Raw genomic sequence first — 21,613 nt, forward strand, 5'->3', positions numbered from 1 at the left:
ACGTTTGGTAGACGGGCTCAAATAATTTTGTACAAAATGTATTTGCCAAGATTCTAAAATTTACAAAATAAGCGTAGCATTAGCACCAAAATACTTTCTATTACTATGGCATTATTGTACTTTACTTGCATTGTTTTTTTCTTTTTAACATTCTGTTTTGTCATATTGAGTGCAGATTTTGTAAATTTTAGCCCAAAGAGCAACACAACAAAATGTGAAAAAAGCAAAATGGTCTGAAGACTTTCCAAATGCAATATATTTATACAGTATGTACACACAGGGCAACACCTCGTAATGCTCTTAGTCAATAATTTTATGGAAAAGTAAAATTCGTGTCCTGTATTAGGCTCGGTGCCAGCACTGCTGGGGTTAAAGGACTATCTGGATTTATCTGCCGTATCCATGTGTGGTCTCTGTGGGGTTTCTGTTCCTCTTTTGTGCTATACTGCTGGCCTGGATCTCGCTGCTGATCTGTGGTCGGCGACCTATGGCCGTTCACTTGTTCCATAGACAAGCTGTGTCCATCCTCTTAAAGAAACAGTACCTAATTATAAAGTGACCAGAAAATTGACCCTATGGCTGGTCAAGGCTGCTTTTGATCTGGACATGCTCCAGACATCCTATAGATTGAGGTGAGATTTATTACGCAGACATATAGGTTCTTAAAAGGGAAGTCCATCTTAAGGGGATTGTACGGGATTCAAAAAACCTTTATGCTTTATGTCAGAATCAGCACCACGCTTACACGAACCGCGGGTTGTATCTGATACTGCAGCTCAGTTACCTTAAAGTAAATGCATCTGACTTGCAATATCGCACACAACCTGTGGGCGAGCAGTGGCGCTGTTTTTGGAAGAAGTCAGCCATTTTTATTCATCCAATGTACTTGGTTAGTATCTAGTGTATATGTATATTGCTAGAAGTTCACAAGAGTCACAGCAGACTGGAATCCAAACAGTTTGGGGGGAAAAGGATGCAAATATGTCGTTTTAATAATTAGCAATATTATGCATTGATCTAGAACAGGGGTAGGCAACCTCTGGGACTCCAGCTGTTGTGAAACTACAACTCCCAGCATGCATACTTGCTCTGCTCTTCTAAAAACTCACATAGAAATAAATGGAGCATGCTGGGAATTGTAGTTTTACAACAGCTGGAGTGCCGGAGGTTGGTGATCCCTGCTCTAGAGGTAGATATATATACAGTACAGACCAAAAGTTTGGACACACCTTCTCATTCAAAGAGTTTTCTTTATTTTCATGACTATGAAGGCATCAAAACTATGAATTAACACATGTGGAATTATATACATAACAAACAAGTGTGAAACAACTAAAAATATGTCATATTCTAGGTTCTTCAAAGTAGCCACCTTTTGCTTTGATTACTGCTTTGCACACTCTTGGCATTCTCTTGATGAGCTTCAAGAGGTAGTCCCCTGAAATGGTTTTCACTTCACAGGTGTGCCCTGTCAGGTTTAATAAGTGGGATTTCTTGCCTTATAAATGGGGTTGGGACCATCAGTGGCGTTGAGGAGAAGTCAGGTGGATACACAGCTGATAGTCCTACTGAATAGACTGTCAGAATTTGTATTATGGCAAGTAAAGAAAAACGAGTGGCCATCATTACTTTAAGAAATGAAGGTCAGTCAGTCAGCCGAAAAATTGGGAAAACTTTGAAAGTAAGGGCTATTTGACCATGAAGGAGAGTGATGGGGTGCTGCGCCAGATGACCTGGCCTCCACAGTCACCGGACCTGAACCCAATCGAGATGGTTTGGGGTGAGCTGGACCGCAGAGTGAAGGCAAAAGGGCCAACAAGTGCTAAGCATCTCTGGGAACTCCTTCAAGACTGTTGGAAGACCATTTCAGGTGACTACCTCTTGAAGCTCATCAAGAGAATGCCAAGAGTGTGCAAAGCAGTAATTTAAGCAAAAGGTGGCTACTTGGAAGAACCTAGAATATGACATATTTTCAGTTGTTTCACACTTGTTTGTTATGTATATAATTCCACATGTGTTAATTCATAGTTTTGATGCCTTCATAGTCATGAAAATAAAGAAAACTCTTTGAATGAGAAGGTGTGTCCAAACTTTTGGTCTGTACTGTATATTAGATCAGGCATGCTCAACCTGTGGCCCTCCAGCTATTGCAACACTACAACTCCCAGCATGCCTGAACAGCCTACAGCTATCAGCCTACAGCAGGGAATTGTGGGAGTTGTAGTTTTACAACAGCTGGAGGGCCGTAGGTTGAGCATGCCAGTATTAGATGAACTTGGACTAAACTTACTGATCTCATCAGGACCGGATGACTATCCTGTGTATTAAGGGGGTCTCCTTAGTGTCCCAGAACAGCAGATTTGCAGAAAGGAAGGATCAGGCATGTTGGATGTTCACATGCTCTATCCCCTGGTTCTCTAGGGAGACAAGGCCCTGCTAGAGATGTCTGACAGCTTCTCAGTTTCCTATCCATGTTGAGAAAACATGCAAGCTCAACCAAGCCAAGCATGCATGTATGAGGAGCAGCCGAATGAGCCATCTAAGGTGTATGTGTGCAATGGAGACTGAATAGTAAGCAGTTCCTCTCCATGGGCATGTTATTTCAAAGACAGTGAGAAAAAAGTAATAGAACAGGTTAAAATCGAATCAGACCTGTGTTACCTATGACAGGGACAGGGGAAAAAACAGGCTGACCCCAAACGTAGGGCTGCAAAAAACGTGGTGTGAAAAACAACATTGTGAACATAAAATGTGCGGGCTCCATACAATCTTCATCTGATGAATGCAATCCTTTTTCTTATTCGCACATCAGCAGTCCTGGTACCTGCAGGTATTCCCAATCTGTACAGTGTGTTCCCTGCAGTCCTATGTAAATCGCAGATAACATTCCAATATGTGTAACGATAGAGATATTATTTTTGGTAATCCTGCAGCACATATAATTATCAGCCATAATATAGAAGAAGGGGAAAACATTGAGAATCTGGAGACAGTGGTGATGGTCAAGGGGGGGGGGGGGGGGGGGAGATCAGGTGAACTGTCAGCTCTTGTGGTTGATGTTCTGGAAGTGGGAAAACGGGCAAAAAGAAGGATCTGAACAACAGACCGAACTGTGATGATGGATCAGAGCATTTTCAGAAAGGTAGGTCTTGTGGGGTGGTGGCTAGTACCTAACAAAACGGGTCCGAGGAAGGACAACTGATGGAGATAGATAGATAGATAGATAGAGAGAAGAGATAGATAGAGAGACACATATCAGTGTTATCTCAGTTATCTTGTGACAAAATCCATTGAAAAGTTAGTTATAATTTTCTAGCCATTCTTTACTTAACAGCTCTGCTTCATTTGTAGATAGATATAAGATAATAAAGAAACTCGGCGGCACTTCCGTGAATGTGCGTTTATTCACCCGTAATCACGCGATGTTTCAGTCCTCTCAGTGGGACTATTCTGCTTGAGAATAGTCCCACTGTCCCACTGAGAGGACTGAAACATCGCGTGATTACGGGTGAATAAACGCACATTCACGGAAGTGCCGCCGAGTTTCTTTATTTTTTGTATTTTTGAGCTTAAGGGATCGCCCTTCAGCCGCTGGCACTCCAGCATTTGCTTGATTTACAGCGGTGCTTCGTGATTTATTTATTCTTAGAGAGATAGATATGAGATAGATAGATAGATAGATAGATAGATAGATAGATAGATAGATAGATAGATAATAGATAATAGATAGATAGATAGATAGATAGATAGATAGATAGATAGATAGATAGATAGATAGGAGATAGATAGATAGATAGATAGATAGATAGATATGAGATAGATAGATAGATAGATAGATAGATAGATAGATAGATAGATAGATAGATATGAGATAGATAGATAGATAGATAGATAATAGATAATAGATAGATAATAGATATGAGATAGATAGATAGATAGATAGATAATAGATAGATATGAGATAGATAGATAGATAGATAGATAGATAGATAGATAGATAGATAGATAGATAGATGCTGTAGATAGATAGATAGATAGATAGATAGATAGATAGATAGATAGATAGATAGATAGATAGATAGATAGATAGATGCTGTAGATAGATAGATAGATAGATAGATAGATAGATAGATAGATAGATAGATAGATAGATAGATAGATAGATAGATAGATAGATAGATAGATAGATAGATAGATATGAGATATAGATAGATAGATAGATAGATAGATAGATAGATAGATAGATAGATAGATAGATGCTGTAGATAGATAGATAGATAGATAGATAGATAGATAGATAGATAGGTAGATAGATAGATAGATAGATAGATAGATAGATAGATAGATAGATAGATAGATAGATAGATAGATAGATAGATGCTGTAGATAGATAGATAGATAGATAGATAGATAGATAGATAGATAGATAGATAGATAGATAGATAGATATGAGATAGATAGATGATAGATAGATATTATTTAGCTACAAAAATTGATCTTGCAGTTAGAGATATAATTAGGTGCGGCTGCTAATTAATTATTTCTTTCCATACTGTATTACTGTTTGTGTTTCATTCTTCATTAAATAGTTTTATTTTTTTATGTTAAAACATCATTTAGTTTTACACCTTGTCTTGAGGGCAGGAAGCTTAATAAATGACCACATATAATATCAGGTCTGAAATGTAAAACCAGAGAATATGAAAGGATCAATGACCAAAATATTATATTTCCAGAAGGGACACAAAGTAAAAAAAATAAATCACACAGCAATTACTTTCTATAAACCCCTTTAAATAAATATTTTTTTTTGTACATAGAGAAATGGAGAAAATGTCTTTGTCCCTTCGTGAAAACCAAATTTGCAAAAATTAAATCAAATCCTTCACTAACAACGATTTATCTGTTAGACGCTTATGGCGTAAGATCCTAAATCCCAGAAATCTTTTATTCTCTTCCTCCTTTTATTCAACTGGAAAACATGAAAAAGATACAAGTGATGTGAAGCAGGACATAGTCCAGAACAACATCCGCCTTAAACCTCATATATTTTTACATTGCCTAAGAAAAATTTCATTTGAGTATTTTACATATTAATTTTATTATTTTTAAAATCGAATTATTATTATTATTATTATTATTATTATTATTATTATTATTGCTCTTTTTTTTCTTGATTTGGACAAAATTGTATTTTGAAAAAAAAAAACACTAACTGAATTATTACAAAATAATTTTTCTGAACACAGAAAAATAATCAAATAATTATTGGCCACAAGCAGATAATCTGTACTCATTGCCTCTTTGTTAATGGCTAAATAAAGATAATTGCGCATGTAATAATTTTGGTACGATTATCGTGTTATTACATTTTATTTCTTTTATGTTCATTTTATTAGAATCCGTCTATAAAGGCAGACCTTACAGCGCAAGCATCTGTGCTATAAACTGCCATGTTTATGTTAGGTCAATTCGCTTTTATTATTTTAATTATTATAATTAAACGGGTAAAATGATACATAAAGGTTCATTTCTAAGACTCTTTTTAGTGCATTAGGTTCTGTCTGATTTAGAACATACGGGAGATGGTAAATGATTCGATGTGTTACACTAATACACACTTTATAAATAAAAAAAAAAAGGATTGCATTTCAGTAATGAAAAACAGTCGCATCCTAATATATCTGTGCTGCAGAAACACAGCGGGAAACATCCGATCTACTGTCCGGACAGCAACGCAGGCGACTCCTCTCATTATTATTAAGGATTAACACTGTATTTCCTTAGATAGACACAAAGATAGATAGATAGATAGATAGATAGATAGATAGATAGATAGATAGATAGATAGATAGATAGATAGATAGATAGATAATAGATAGATAATAGATAGATAGATAAATAGATATTAAGGAAGGCTGTAATGTTGGCCGAAACATTGCGCCCACATGGGTGAATAAACATTTTTCTTTTTTAGATTTCAGTGTGCTTCCTTTTTGCATTTTTTACTTATTTGGTCAATAGTCTCATCCCATTGGGATTGCATCTCAGTTTTTTCTTTCTTCTTTTTATTGTCTAGTCATGCCATTTTTCTTTTAGATAGATTGATAGATAGATAGATAGATAGATAGATAGATAGATAGATAGATAGATAGATAGATAGATAGATATGAGATAGATAGATAGAGAGATGATAGATAGATAGAGGATATACAGTACAGACCAAAAGTTTGGACACACCTTCTCATTCAAAGAGTTTTCTTTATTTTCATGACTATGAAGGCATCAAAACTATGAATTAACACATGTGGAATTATATACATAACAAACAAGTGTGAAACAACTGAAAATATGTCATATTCTAGGTTCTTCCAAGTAGCCACCTTTTGCTTTGATTACTGCTTTGCACACTCTTGGCATTCTCTTGATGAGTTTTAAGAGGTAGTCCCCTGAAATGGTTTTCACTTCCCAGGTGTGCCCTGTCGGGTTTAATAAGTGGGATTTCTTGCCTTATAAATGGGGTTGGGACCATCAGTGGCGTTGAGGAGAAGTCAGGTGGATACACAGCTGATAGTCCTACTGAATAGACTGTTAGAATTTGTATTATGGCAAGAAAAAAGCAGCTAAGTAAAGAAAAACGAGTGGCCATCATTACTTTAAGAAATTAAGGTCAGTCAGTCAGCCGAAAAATTGGGAAAACTTTGAAAGTAAGGGCTATTTGACCATGAAGGAGAGTGATGGGGTGCTGCGCCAGATGACCTGGCCTCCACAGTCACCGGACCTAAACCCAATCGAGATGGTTTGGGGTGAGCTGGACCGCAGAGTGAAGGCAAAAGGGCCAACAAGTGCTAAGCATCTCTGGGAACTCCTTCAAGACTGTTGGAAGACCATTTCAGGGGACTACCTCTTGAAGCTCATCAAGAGAATGCCAAGAGTGTGCAAAGCAGTAATCAAAGCAAAAGGTGGCTACTTTGAAGAACCTAGAATATGACATATTTTCAGTTGTTTCACACTTGTTTGTTATGTATATAATTCCACATGTGTTAATTCATAGTTTTGATGCCTTCATAGTCATGAAAATAAAGAAAACTCTTTGAATGAGAAGGTGTGTCCAAACTTTTGGTCTGTACTGTAGATAGATAGATAGATAGATAGATAGATATAGGATATACATAGATAGATTATAGATAGATATGAGATAGATAGATAAATAGATACAGATGTAGCAGAGGTAACACACTTAACTCAAATTTCTTAACTCATCGCGTTATCTTGAAACAAAAGCCATTGTTTAGATAAAATGTCTCATAAACCCTGCTACATCTGTAGATAGAAAGATAATAGATAGATAATAGATAGATGAATTGTTAGATAGATATAGTGACAGAAGTGTATCTCAATAAGACTTCAGCATTGCAGTTAATTAGAATTACCGCAGTCATTTCAAAAACAAGGCCTGAAATGGTTTAATTGGAGTCTGAAGTCAGATACGGAGTAACCGCACTACACAGATGGCTCTTTTGTGTAAATGATGAGTTTATTCTACTTTTGTGTACACGCTTGTGTCCATACAAATTGATTTACACACTCGCTTGTGTTCCTGGAAGAGCGATCTCTTCTAATGTGACAAACGGAGGCCACTATTTGGAAACATCTCATTAACCAGTGTTAAGAAGTGAGCGCTCCCTGAGCCCTGTGCCTGTGAAGCAGGTAGCTCCTGCTGAGCGCTGGGCCAGGCTTTCCTTAGGAAGCAGGTCTGTGGGTGCCCTCTAGTGGTAATGACTGCTTATGACACATTTGGTAACGGGAGGCCTTTTTCCTCTTCCTCATCGGAGGATATCATTACTATTGATTATTGATCCATCCTTTAATGACTTTTCTCCAGAATCCTATACAGTGTGCAGTGTCTGAACTTTATTCTTGTTATCGATCACAGCTTTAACCTCTCCTAATGAAGGAATTAGATCTGATGAGCTGTGAAAAAGGAGGCCCTTTCATCAAATCGGAAAAAGAAAAATAGATGACAAGTGGATGTATCGCCGCATAATTAGGCGTATTTTCTATTCCGAACCTGGAAAAGCTGGGTGACAACTTTTCATAAAACAATGTAATAAAAACAGAATAGAAATTTGAACTACGTACTCGATGGGAACAATTTAAAGATGCAATGCTTTCTATGTGAGATGCCAGTCCCCCATTCAGGGAGTGGAGATTGGAATCTCTTTCTTTGGAGGACCCAGCATGTCCATACATTGCACTCATTTTAACAGGAGCCATGTAATGCCTTATTTTCCCTGTGGTGGCGCTGTGGGGAAATGGAACACTTGCTGCCAGGTTCCCCACCGATCACAACTGATCGCTAAGGTCCTAGCACTAAGACAGGCTGTACTCAGCTTATTTTTTTGGGGGATACTTTTAACCTAAAGGAATTGTCAAAAGTGGACACCCCCTTTAAGAATGCCTATTGAGTGAACCGGATAAAGTAAAAGTCAGTCTGCACAAAGGATTAAAGCTGCACCCTTACACTGACGAGTCCTCCGTCCGTCTTGTCTTTCCCACCAGACCTTATGTGGGTGAGGTTGTGGCCAAATTCCTTTCTTCACACTTACTGGAAATGGAGGCTGCTGTGGGATCCAGCTCTGGAGAAAACCGTCCCCTCCTTAACCGCCCCCGGCATGATTCTCCTAACATAGACTATTCTTGTATATGTACCGTAGGTCGTTTAAGTGTTAATACTTTAACCCTTTGTGGTCTGGCTCAACCATGAACCTTACCGAGGTTGAAAAAACCGTAGTATCTTTATGGTCTGGCTCAACCATGAACCTTACCGAGAATGAACATACCATAGTAGTGGTACCATGGTGGACAGCCTTTCCACAGGCCAGGGCAAACATCTCGTTGACTACCCTAACCCTGTTTCTAAATACCCTGAGTGGCTTGTTGGCTCCCCCACCACCAAGGCATATGAAGCCCCCTAAACTGACCCTCTTCATCAGTTATGGTGGTAGCCTCGTTGAGGTTCCCTCATCCCCAAAGAGGTCAATCACTTCTTCATAGACACCACAAGGGATGGTGACAAGGGCCAAGGTCAGATGGTCCTATTCCTCCCGAGAAAATTAGAGGGGGCAGTGAACAACACCCCATTTTTACCAAGACCCCCTCTTCTTAATGCATGACCATTTTGGCCTCCATCAGGTGAATAGAGCCCTATAGATACTGCGACGTACTCCAAAAGTAGAGCTCTGCGTTCTATAGTGAGAACAGGGCTACCTCTCCCACAACTTCTAGAGTATCTGATCCTAGGAAAGGTGGATGACAACCCTTCTACTTCTGTATGAAAAGATCTTCCTAGTTCTATAGAAGTAAATCCCTTAATCCCTGGGGTGTATCTATAAAGAAAAGCAGTCGCACTCAGGTTCTCAGTCCCTGAGGAGGTCCTTCTGCCGCAAAAAAAGATGGCACACAGCAGATGAAGGGCCAGGAGATGCCTTTGCTTATTTCTATAAGATCAGGTTTGGCTTTCAGGATTCTAGAAAATCTGGGTTATTTCCCCCCCCCCCCCCCCCAGTGGAAGATGCAAAGTCAGCCATATTGTTACTGCAGCGGAGAAGACAACTTAAAGGAGCATTCCAGTGACAAGTTATATCCTGTACACCGAAGAGGTGACCACCGGGACCTCCACCGACCACGAGAACGGAGCGGCGGTCGAGCATGACTTCAGCTTCGTACTCGGTCCCATAGACATGAATAGAGCAGCAGCATGCATGCTTGATGGTTGCTCCATTCATACAGGGGGCACACAGGGCCATCAGTGGTCCCTGAGGCCTGACCCTCACCAATCTTATCGTTATCTTCTATCCGGTGTACTGAGACCAGATGCGTGGATTTAGAGGGTAAGCCGGTTTGGGATCTCCTTGGTAGAGCACAGCTCCTTCTTCACTCCGACTTCTTTAAACACACGCCTTGTGATCGGTCTTGCTGTCACTTTGCCCCCACCCCGACCCATTACATAGGAAACCCCCGCAGTGCTTGTTAGAAGTCAGTAGGGTTAAGTGCTGTGTACACTTGTTCACTATTAGGAAGGATTATTTATATAAGGAAGTTTCGGATGAAACAAACGGGAATCTTGTTCTGCAACCTGAATGGAGATATAGATGTTCCATAAATCCACCAGTCATTGAGGGTCTCGGCTTTCAGGAGAGTGTTTTCCGTCTTCACTTTTCCTCCATGCCCCTTCCACTACAATAACATACGCTAAACCAGACCCCCCCACTCCAGACAGCCGCCTTATTATAAAGCCTCGCTCATGCTCAAATACGCCCCCCCCGAGTACAGACGCTGAATAGTGCCTATAGTGGCGGGTCATACGGGATGCACTGGTGGACGCCACTACAAGGTCGCTACTCCATGGGGGGGGAGGGTCCCACAGGTCTTCCTGCATAACTGAATGACAGTACCTGACAGTACACACTACCTTCTAATAATCCACAAAATCTGATAGTCCGGCATCTTCAGGAAGCATTGATGCCAGATGACAGGAGACGGGCACTGTCTTAAAAGGTGCTTAGTTTGCACCAGAATTTTGGTTGTGCATCTTAAAGAGGTATTCCCATCTTAGACAATGGGGGCATATCGCTAGGATATGCCCCCATTGTCTGATAGGTGCGGGTCCCACCGCTGGGACCCGCACCCATATCGAGAATGGAGCGGGGAGCGCTGTGGCTTGAGGACCCCAGATTTCCCGGGGATTCGTCCACCACCAAGCGCTAATCCCCGACTCTCCTATAGAAGTGAATGGGAGCGTGCCGCGCGTGCGCGGCCCATGATCCCATTAATTTCTATGGGGAAGACGGCAGTGCGCTCTTCTTCACTTTCGGGGCTCCGTTCTCGATATAGGTGCGGTACCTGCACCTATAAGACAATGGGGGCATATCCTAGCGATATGCCCCCATTGTCTGAGATCAGAAAACCCCTTTTAAAGGGGTTGTCCCACAAATAAATATTCTACATTTTTCAAACCAGCACCTGGATCAGAATATTTAATTAAATGTAATTACATTTAATTAAATATTTACTATAGCCACTGAGTTGTTCTATAAAATGTACCTGTACAGCGCCACCTGCTGTTTGTTATTTTCCTTATTTCTTTGCCCACCTCAATAACATCGCTGAGGTGGACGCACATGCTCAGTTCCATACTTCAACTGCCACCAGAACTCGTAGAAGCTGTAACATTTACAAGTAGATAGCTGCGACAGAAAGGACACACCCCCTGAGCTGTGATAGGGAGAGAGCTGCGGCAAAAAGGACACACACCCTGAGCTGTGATAGGGAGAGAGCTGCAGCAGAAAGGACACCCCCCTGAGCTGTGATAGGGAGAGAGCTTCAGCAGAAAGGACACACACCCTGAGCTGTGATAGGGAGAGAGCGGCAGCAGAAAGGACACACCCCCTGAGCTGTGATAGGGAGAGAGCTGCAGCAGAAAGGACACCCCCCTGAGCTGTGATAGGGAGAGAGCTGCAGCAGAAAGAACACGCCTCCTGAGCTGTGATAGGGAGAGAGCTGCAGCAGAAAGGATACACCCCCTGAGCTGTGATAGGGAGAGAGCTGCAGTCAGTATTTCTAGTGGTTGGGGCAGATCGTGTGACGGAGGCGCCATGCTTTGGAGGACTTTGCGATGGTGCAGGAGGCTAAGAGTGGGACAGAGCAGCAGATTTATTATACAGCATTATATATATTTTATAGATTTCTGTTTTTTTTATTATTCTTTTTTACTACTTAGCGGGGGAGGGGCTGTAATTACAAGCCCTAGGGAGAGCAACGGTTCCTTTTCCAATGAGAAAACTGAAGGATTGCACAATCTTGGGACAAAATAAAGGATATGAGCACTTCTCCAGAAAGCCCTAATGCTTCAGCCTCACGCACACAGTTGTATTACATCTCATTATAGTGCTGCCATAGAGCTGCATGGGCCATATTGTACCACTATAGGTGACGGATTCATACGGATACAATCTCTTGTGACGAGGTCTGCAGCTGTGAGCAGTGAGCGTCGACATGAGCAAGATAAGGTATAATCGTAAGAAATCTAAGGTGCCATCATGTCCCAGGCTAATTAGGTATGTGCTGTAGGCGGCAGTGACGTGGCCATAGTGCCGCAAAGTAACCTCAGCACCCAGTGGCTGTAGGCGGCAGTGAGGTTGTGTCCATAGTGCCGCACCGTCCCCTCAGCACCCAGTGGTTGTAGACAGCAGTGACATTGTGTCCATAGTGCCGCACCGTCCCCTCAGCACCCGGTGGTTGTAGGCAGCAGTGAGGTTGTGTCCATAGTGCCGCACCGTCCCCTCAGCACCCGGTGGTTGTAGACAGCAGTGACGTTGTGTCCATAGTGCCGCACCGTCCCCTCAGCACCCAGTGGTTGTAGGCAGCAGTGACGTTGTGTCCATAGTGCCGCACCGTCCCCTCAGCACCCAGTGGCTGTAGGCAGCAGTGAGGTTGTGTCCATAGTGCCGCACCGTCCCCTCAACACCCAGTGGTTGTAGACAGCAGTGACGTTGTGTCCATAGTGCCGCACCGTCCCATCAGCACCCAGTGGTTGTAGGCAGCAGTGACGTGTCCATAGTGCCGCACCGTCCCCTCAACACCCAGTGGTTGTAGACAGCAGTGACGTTGTGTCCATAGTGCCGCACCGTCCCCTCAACACCCAGTGGTTGTAGGCAGCAGTGACGTTGTGTCCATAGTGCCGCACCGTCCCCTCAACACCCAGTGGTTGTAGGCAGCAGTGACGTTGTGTCCATAGTGCCGCACCGTCCCCTCAACACCCAGTGGTTGTAGGCAGCAGTGACGTGTCCATAGTGCCGCACCGTCCCCTCAACACCCAGTGGTTGTAGGCAGCAGTGAGGTTGTGTCCATAGTGCCGCACCGTCCCCTCAACACCCAGTGGTTGTAGACAGCAGTGACGTTGTGTCCATAGTGCCGCACCGTCCCCTCAGCACCCAGTGGTTGTAGGCAGCAGTAACGTTGTGTCCATAGTGCCGCACCGTCCCCTCAGCACCCAGTGGTTGTAGGCAGCAGTAAGGTTGTGTCCATAGTGCCGCACCGTCCCCTCAACACCCAGTGGTTGTAGGCAGCAGTGACGTGTCCATAGTGCCGCACCGTCCCCTCAACACCCAGTGGTTGTAGGCAGCAGTGACGTGTCCATAGTGCCGCACCGTCCCCTCAGCACCCAGTGGTTGTAGGCAGCAGTGACGTGTCCATAGTGCCGCACCGTCCCCTCAGCACCCAGTGGTTGTAGGCAGCAGTGACGTGTCCATAGTGCCGCACCGTCCCCTCAACACCCAGTGGTTGTAGGCAGCAGTGAGGTTGTGTCCATAGTGCCGCACCGTCCCCTCAACACCCAGTGGTTGTAGGCAGCAGTGACGTTGTGTCCATAGTGCCGCACTGTCCCCTCAGCACCCAGTGGTTGTAGGCAGCAGTGAGGTTGTGTCCATAGTGCCGCACCGTCCCCTCAACACCCAGTGGTTGTAGGCAGCAGTGACGTTGTGTCCATAGTGCCGCACCGTCCCCATAGCACCCAGTGGTTGTAGGCAGCAGTGACATTGTGTCCATTGTGACCTCACATGACACTTGAGCCACTGAAAAACATGGTGACTATGGAGTGACATCATCCCGGCAGAGAGGAAGATCAGCGGCTGCCACAGACCTCTGGCGCCACCTATCAGAGAGGGATCAAACAAAACACCTACCTTTCAGCTCCTTAAGCCACCATCTAATACATATTTGTGGAAACCGCTTCTGTGCTGGAAGACATATGACTACAAGTACCAGCATGCCCTGCAGCCCCAATTATCAGACCAGGTCTGCAGCAATTCTTAGCTAGCCAGAGGTAGGACTACAACTGTCAGCATGCCCCACAGCCTGGGGCAGGTAGTCAAGAACCTTCACATTTCACCTTGTGCCACATAAGTCCCTACTTTCAACCATAGTGCTTGCTGGTACTTGTAGTAGTAGTAGACCCTTTCCATGCTCACTGGGCTGATACTTTTAGTTCCACAGTTGGTAGTCCAAATCAGAGAAGGATGGTGTGGGACTACAAATGCCAGCATGCATTACACACACACACACACACACACACACACACACACATGGGTAGGCATTCAGCAGCAGTGGCTTTCAGCAAGCAGAGGTAGACAGCAAGCTGCTGTGGAATGGAACTACAAGTCCCAGCAAGAACTGGAAGCCAAGCCACTCTTTACTGCTTGCCCCAACCCCAGGGCAGCACAAGGGTGGCGGCCCCTGCATTGCCCCCGACGCCCCTCGCCCAGCCAGGTCTATCCCTTACAGTAGCAGCACAGCTACTGCCAGCAGCTGCAGCTTCCCCGGGAGCGAAACCACGCCCCCTATGTGCTCCGCTATTGGCTAAGACGCACCCACTATGCAAATGAGCCTAGGGGGGAATGACATTCCTCTGGACTTGTTACTGTAAAAGCAAATTCATTTCCAGGATGTCTCATTCATAGAGGCGGTGGGTGCAGCGCAGGGAGCTCTCCTCCTCCTCCTCCTCCTCCTCCTCCAGCCACAGACTGGAGGAAAGTCTCAGCCTGAAGAACTTCCAGACATAGATAGATCTCAATGCAACAACTTGTAACAACTTGCTGAGGGAACCGATAGAACTTCCAGCAAAACATCCCGAAGAGTTAATAGAGTCACCAACACCGAGAAGTCCTCATTGTCTACTGGGTTGTGTCTTCTGTGTACCCATAAAACCGCAGGAACAAGCCACAAGAGTCAACCCACAAACCCACACCACAAGGAGAAGAAGATAGCTTGATTGGCTTGGAAGGATCTCATCATCCATCTCTGGAAGCCACCTGAGATATCATCTCAACTTTTTCTCCAGCATGGAAGGACAGGACTCAGACTGCCACTGATAATAACTCCTGTTCACGGATTTTGTGGGTGCTTGGTGTTCTTGTTGACCATTGGCTAGGTTGGCAGAGGTCAAGTGGTGGTCCTCCTCCTCTTCCTCACCATCAGACCTAGGGATACAAGAGATCAATGTACCTTGTGTTCTTCTGGAACTTTAGAAAAATGACTTGGAAGACAGTCTTAGGATGGTAGCTACCGGCCAGGCTACTTGTGTCTAGAGGTTGCCCAGTGCCAGGGTTGGTTGGTTGGTAGACTGGCATCCAGCACTAGGCATAATAAGACTTACTTGTGTTGAAGCCCCAGGACAGTGGTGGTGGCAATACCTGAGGGGTGGTCGTTCTGAGGTGTTGTGTTCTTATTCTCACCCCTTTGTCATATTATAAGACAGTACGTTTTATTCACAAGGCTTGTTGTGATGCGTATCCCCGTAGATACCAGCACCAGCCGCCGCTTCACGCCGCCCTCCACCACCCTCAGCCCAGGGAAGATGACCGACACCTTACCCCTGAGTGCACCGGATGGCAGCGCCGCCCTGGTGGGCAAACTGAGAAACGCAGACCGGAACATGGTGGAGGTCCTGTCTGATCATCCTGGAGAACTGGTCCGTACAGACAGTCCGAACTTTCTGTGCTCGGTGCTGCCCACACACTGGAGGTGCAACAAGACCCTGCCCATTGCCTTCAAGGTAGGACCTGACATTGTGTTATCACCCTGTATGTATAGACATGTGTACAGACAGGACTGCAGGTCTGACTAGAGGTCTATCTATAGATACTTCTCCCTACATATATATTACCTGACCATAGAACTATATCATATCTGTGGAACTGTCTATCTGTCTCATATCTATCTATTTATCTACAGATATTCCATATCTATCTATCTATCTATCTATCTATCTATCTATCTATCTATCTATCTATCTATCTATCATCTATATCTATCTATCTATCTATCTATCTATCTATCTATCTATCTATCTCTCATATCTATCTATCTATCTATCTATCTATCTATTATCCGTCTATCTATTATCTATCTATCTATTATCTATCTATCTGTCTATCTATCTCATATCTATCTGTCTATCTATCTATCTATCTATCTATCTATTTATCTCTCTCATATCTATCTATCCATCTCTTTATCTATACCTTTCTCATAACTATATCTAGTCTCATATAGTTACCTTCCTAAAATACTGTTAAGTTACAGGATCAAGGTAGACGGGTGTAAATATGAACTTTTTACTCTATCTATCTAACTATCTATCTATCTATCTATCTATCCATCACTTGATCAATATTCTTGCCATAACTATATTTGTTTAGTCTCATCCACGTGTCTTAAAATACCTGTTAAGTTGCAAGATCAGGGTAGATGGTGTGGACATAACTTTTTGCTTTATCTATCTATCTATCTATCTATCTATCTATCTATCTATCTATCTCATATCTATCTATCTATCTATCTATCTATCTATCTCTATCTATCCTCACTTATATAGCGCTGACATATTCTGCAGACATTATCAGCAGTCTGTCCCCAATAGGGCTCACAATCTAATGTCCCTATCACTCTATCTATATCATATATCTATCTTCATATCTGTCTATCTATCCATCCATCCATCTCTTTCTCTTAACTATATCTAGTCTCATATAGTTACCTTCCTAAAATACTGTTAAGTTACAGGATCAAGGTAGACGGGTGTAAATATGAACTTTTTACTCTATCTATCTATTATCTATCTATTATCTATCTATTATCTATCTATTATCTATTTATCTATCTATCCTCTATCAGTCTTCTATCTATCTATCTATCTATCTATCTATCTATCTATCTTCTATCTATCTATCTATCTATCTATTTATCTATCTATCTCATATCTATCTGTCTATCTATCTATCTATCTATTATCTATCTATTATCTATCTCATATCTATCTATCTATCTATCTATCTATCTCATATCTATCTATCTATCTATCTATCTATTATCTATCTATCTATTATCTATCTATTATCTATCTATCTATCTATCTATTTATCTATCTATCCTCTATCAGTCTTCTATCTATCTATCTATCTATCTATCTATTATCTATCTTCTATCTATCTTCTATCTATCTATCTATCTATCTTCTATCTATCTATCTATCTATCTATCTATCTATCTATCTATCTTCTATCTATCTATCTATCTATCTATCTATCTATCTATCTATCTTCTATCTATCTATCTATCTATCTATCTTCTATCTATCTATCTATCTATCTATCTATCTATCTATCTATCTATCTATCTATCTATCTATCTATCTTCTATCTATCTATCTGAAACTTCCTTGCACTATCCCACAGGGAAGCTACCCCATCACCTCTACCCTGGGCAGGTTACTTGGTGGCCCATGTCCTAACCCCACCGCTGAGGACTTGCCTTTGAGTCATTTCATGTCTTCTGCATTGATAAGGTTTGGAGGACACTTATCTGTATATTTGGCTCTGAGCCGCTGACTCCGCTCAGACAGATGTTCCTTGTTATCTGTCTTCGTATTCCTCATTTTCATGAGACATTTTATCCCTGGTTCTTTTAGGAAACAGTAGCTTATCTGCTAATGATCATGGTTCCAAGCGTGCGCCTCCCCTGCAACCCCAATAAAGTCACCTGGCCCCCCGAGTGACATCTGCTGAGGTGGGACATAAAGGGACACTCCACCCGCGCCCACCATGTCTCAGCTGGCAGAGAGCCCAAAGGGGCACAGCAGTTCTTCCCATAGACCCTTCTACCAGGAGTTCTGTGCCATTCACCCCCCCCCCCCCCCCCATACCAATCTGCTCCCCTAGTCATGTCTGGACGGTTTGATTTTTCCAGGAAGAAATGTAAAATGATTTCCTCACATGATCTGACTCACTGTCCTGCAATGTGTCTCGCCAAGTGTTCGGAACCCGGAGCCGCTAACAGGAGTCAAAATGGGGAATATTCTTCTGAAAATGGAAAAATAGGAGAGAAAATAGGAGAACAAAAATCGTAGACAAAGATCATAATATATAGAAAGTTTTATTTCTAGTATCCAGATGTCTTTTTTATTATTAAAATAATTACATTTTTTAGTTTTTGTTTTTATTGTTCGGCTTTTTTCAATTAAAACAGAATCCTCGGATTATTTAGCAGGTGATTATGTGACGTAACACCCAGCGGTTCACTTCATAAGACAGTATATCCATTCCGCGCGTTTACTGTACATTGTGCGATGCAATGCATTGAAATAAATCTTGTTGATATACCGGGTAATAGTGTGCAAAAGTACTTTAAAAAAATTCATTTTTATATATTTTTTTTACTTTTTTAGGTATAATGTCTACGGCTTTCTATTAATTACGATTTTTCAGGTCAGAGAGTAAATACGACCCCAGTGTAAATAGTTAGAACATCGTTTGTGTAACCTTTTTTTATTTTTTAAAGACATTTTGTCTCCTACTTGGAAATATATGCTTTCCGGTTATGTACAGAACGATTGCAGAATTATTCTAAATGATACAAAATCTGTATTATTTATTATTAATTATAAATATTATTAACATTTTGTTCTGGCCAAAAAGAGAAAAAATACTTTCTGCGTGAGATGTAGGAAAACCAGAGGATCCTGGATAAGAAATCTCTCAATATAAATGTTTGGTTGTGAATTCCTAATAAGAAACATTATATTACTCCTCATAGAATATTCTTCAGACTGTAGGTGCCGGTAAGTTAGTCGTAGGTTAAACCATTAGATCTTATCGAATTTGTACTAGAGATCCAAACTATTGACGTGATATAGAACTTTTAGATTATTTTGTACAGTGAGTATATAGAAGTTTATTCATTCTAGATAGATAGATAGATATTAGATAGATAGGAGATATAAATGAGATAGATAGATAGATAGATAGATAGATAGATATGAGATAGATAGAAAAAAATAAAGAAATAAGATAGATAGATAAAAAAGTATAGATATCAGAGAGATAGATAGATAATAGATAAATATGTTATAGATAGTTGCTACATGGATACATAGAAGACAGATAGATAGATATAATAGATAGATAGATAGATATAATAGATAGATAGATAGATAGATAGATAGATAATAGATATATAGATAGATATATATAATAGATAGATAGATAGATAGATATAAGAGATAGATAGATAGATAGATAGATAGATATAATAGATAGATAGATAGATATAATAGATAGATAATAGATAGATAGATAGATAGATAGATATAATAGATAGATGATAGATAGATAGATAGATATAATAGATAGATAGATAGATAGATTTCACCTCCATAGATAAGTGGAGGAAACTCCACATCCTACTGGGGGAAGAGGAGTCCACTGTGGAGATCGCTGCCCAATATGTCTCCACCTACCACCAACTGAGAGGAGGATGAGACACCATGGACTATTATAGCCCCATACTGCCCCTTTAACCCAACATCCACCCCCTTTAATTCCCACATCAACCCCCCCTCCACAATACCTATTATTTCTTTTGCTTTGGCAATGCTAAATGTTTCACTTGGACATACCAATAAAGCTTTTTTTGAATTAGATAGATAGATATTCCAGAAAACGGACAGCACATCCAGTAGAAAAAACAGTAATTTATTCGCCCATGTGGTAGCAGTTTTTTCTACTGGATGTGCTGTCCGTTTTCTGGAATATTTTTGGGTAAGGAGTTCCACCCTTGGACATAGCACCCGACGTATTGTTTGATAATTGGTGCTGCCAGTTTTCCCATTTGTAGATACATAGATAAATAGAAGAGAGATATACATAGACAGAGGGTGGGTTCACGCAGGTTTTTATTGGCTTTTTTTTTTTTGCAATTGTTTTTTATCGTAAAAATAGCAGCTCCAGAGGCTGAAGGTCTAAGGGAAATGTAAAATGCAGGCACCCAAGTATTTTCTATTTTTTTTTTTTTTGCTTCTGGAGTTTTTGCTAATACTGTAGGTGGCATTTTTTGTTTCTCTGGCCTCTTCTATAAAGGGCTCTTTTTTCAGGCATTTTGACATCTCCTTCCCTATAGGGGGAAAAAAACACGAAGAGAATGCTAACGGTCCAACACACTGTTTTCAAAAAATCCCCCCAAAAAAACGCTGCAAAAAACACTGGCTGCCAATAAAAAAATAGTAAAAGAATAAAAAAATAAAAAAAGACAGACAAAATCCCCGTGTGTAGGACCCACAGACAGACAAACATCAGAACTAAAAGCTATGTCAACACCATGTACCCTAATCCTGCAATTTAGCAGATTTTTAGGGCACATCAGCAGGTTTTCGGCCTTGCGTGATGTAAAAAAAAGGCATTTTAATGAACTTTCGCATCGAGGGCTTTGCTTTGTCTTGCACAGTAAATAAAAGCAAAGAAAAAGAACAAAACCGGTGGCGCCCGAGTCCTGCGCCCTTTATTTACCATTCAGGATGCAGAGGTGAATGGCGTTCTTTACCGCTTACCTCCTGACATTAGGCGAGAAAGGATCTCATGTCGGAATGTAAAAAAACTAAAATAGAGCAACAAAAACACCAGAAAAGAAAGATCCGTCCATCTCATGACCACTGACAGTATAAATAGGTGACATTTCGGAGGAAGAGGCGCTTACACGTCTGTCAGGTTCTAATACTGTAGTAAAGTTCTGCTCCAGTCATCCCCCTCCTTCCATATCACACTCAGAGGGGTCCAGGAAGCTGAGATATGGGGGACTGTAGGCTGGGGTCCCCACGCCTGCCTGTCAGGGCTGGAGCCGCAGACAGCACCTTGGATCTCAGCTCAATGGACTTTGGTTTTCCATGTCTTCTGCTGACTACTTCTGGTGTTGTAGGAGGATTGTGCAGGTGGTTGTGCCTTGTCTTGTAATGTAAAGATAAGGACTTCACATACAGATATCGCAGAGCTGTGTATGTCACTTGGCACAGCTCCCATTTATATCAGCAAGTGCTATCTGTGGCTCTCCTGTAGGTAGAAAATGACTATCTATCTCTAACCCTAATCTATCTATCTACGGTCTATATCTATCTCTCTATCTATCTATTATCTATATCTATCTATCTATCTATCTATTATCTATCATCTATCTATCTATTATCTATATCTATCTATTATATATCATCTATCTATCTATTATCTATCATCTATCTATCTATCTATTATCTATATCTATCTATCTATCTATCTATCTATCTATCTATCTATCTATCTATCTATTATCTATATCTATCTATCTATCTATCTATCTATCTATCTATCTATCTATCTATCTATTATCTATATCTATCTATCTATCTATCTATCTATCTATCTATCTATTATCTATCTATCTCCTATCTATCCATCTATCTATCTATCTATTTATTATATCTATCTATCTATCTATTATATCTATCTATCTATCTATCTATCTATCTATCTATCTCCTATCTATCTATCTATCTATATCTATCTATTATCTATCATCTATCTATCTATCTATCTATCTATCTATCTATCTATCTATCTATCTATCTCATATCTATCTATCTATCTATCTATCTATCTATCTATCTATCTATCTATCTATCTATCTATTATCTATCTATCTCCTATCTATCCATCTATCTATCTATTTATTATATCTATCTATCTATCTATTA

General features: G+C 41.2%; 1 protein-coding gene across 2 annotated transcripts in view; it reads left to right on the top strand.

Annotated features, from left to right (window-relative positions):
- RUNX1 (RUNX family transcription factor 1) overlaps window positions 1–21,613 on the top strand; it is a 244,301-nt gene that overhangs the window by 138,236 nt on the left and 84,452 nt on the right. For both annotated transcript variants that reach the window (XM_040423132.1, XM_040423131.1), the window contains exon 3: window positions 15,360–15,613. In XM_040423132.1, coding sequence (XP_040279066.1) covers window positions 15,360–15,613 — 254 coding nt within the window. The remainder of the gene's footprint in view (window positions 1–15,359; window positions 15,614–21,613) is intronic.

This window comes from Bufo bufo, chromosome 3 (assembly GCF_905171765.1).
Source record: "Bufo bufo chromosome 3, aBufBuf1.1, whole genome shotgun sequence".
NCBI classification, from domain to species: domain Eukaryota; kingdom Metazoa; phylum Chordata; class Amphibia; order Anura; family Bufonidae; genus Bufo; species Bufo bufo.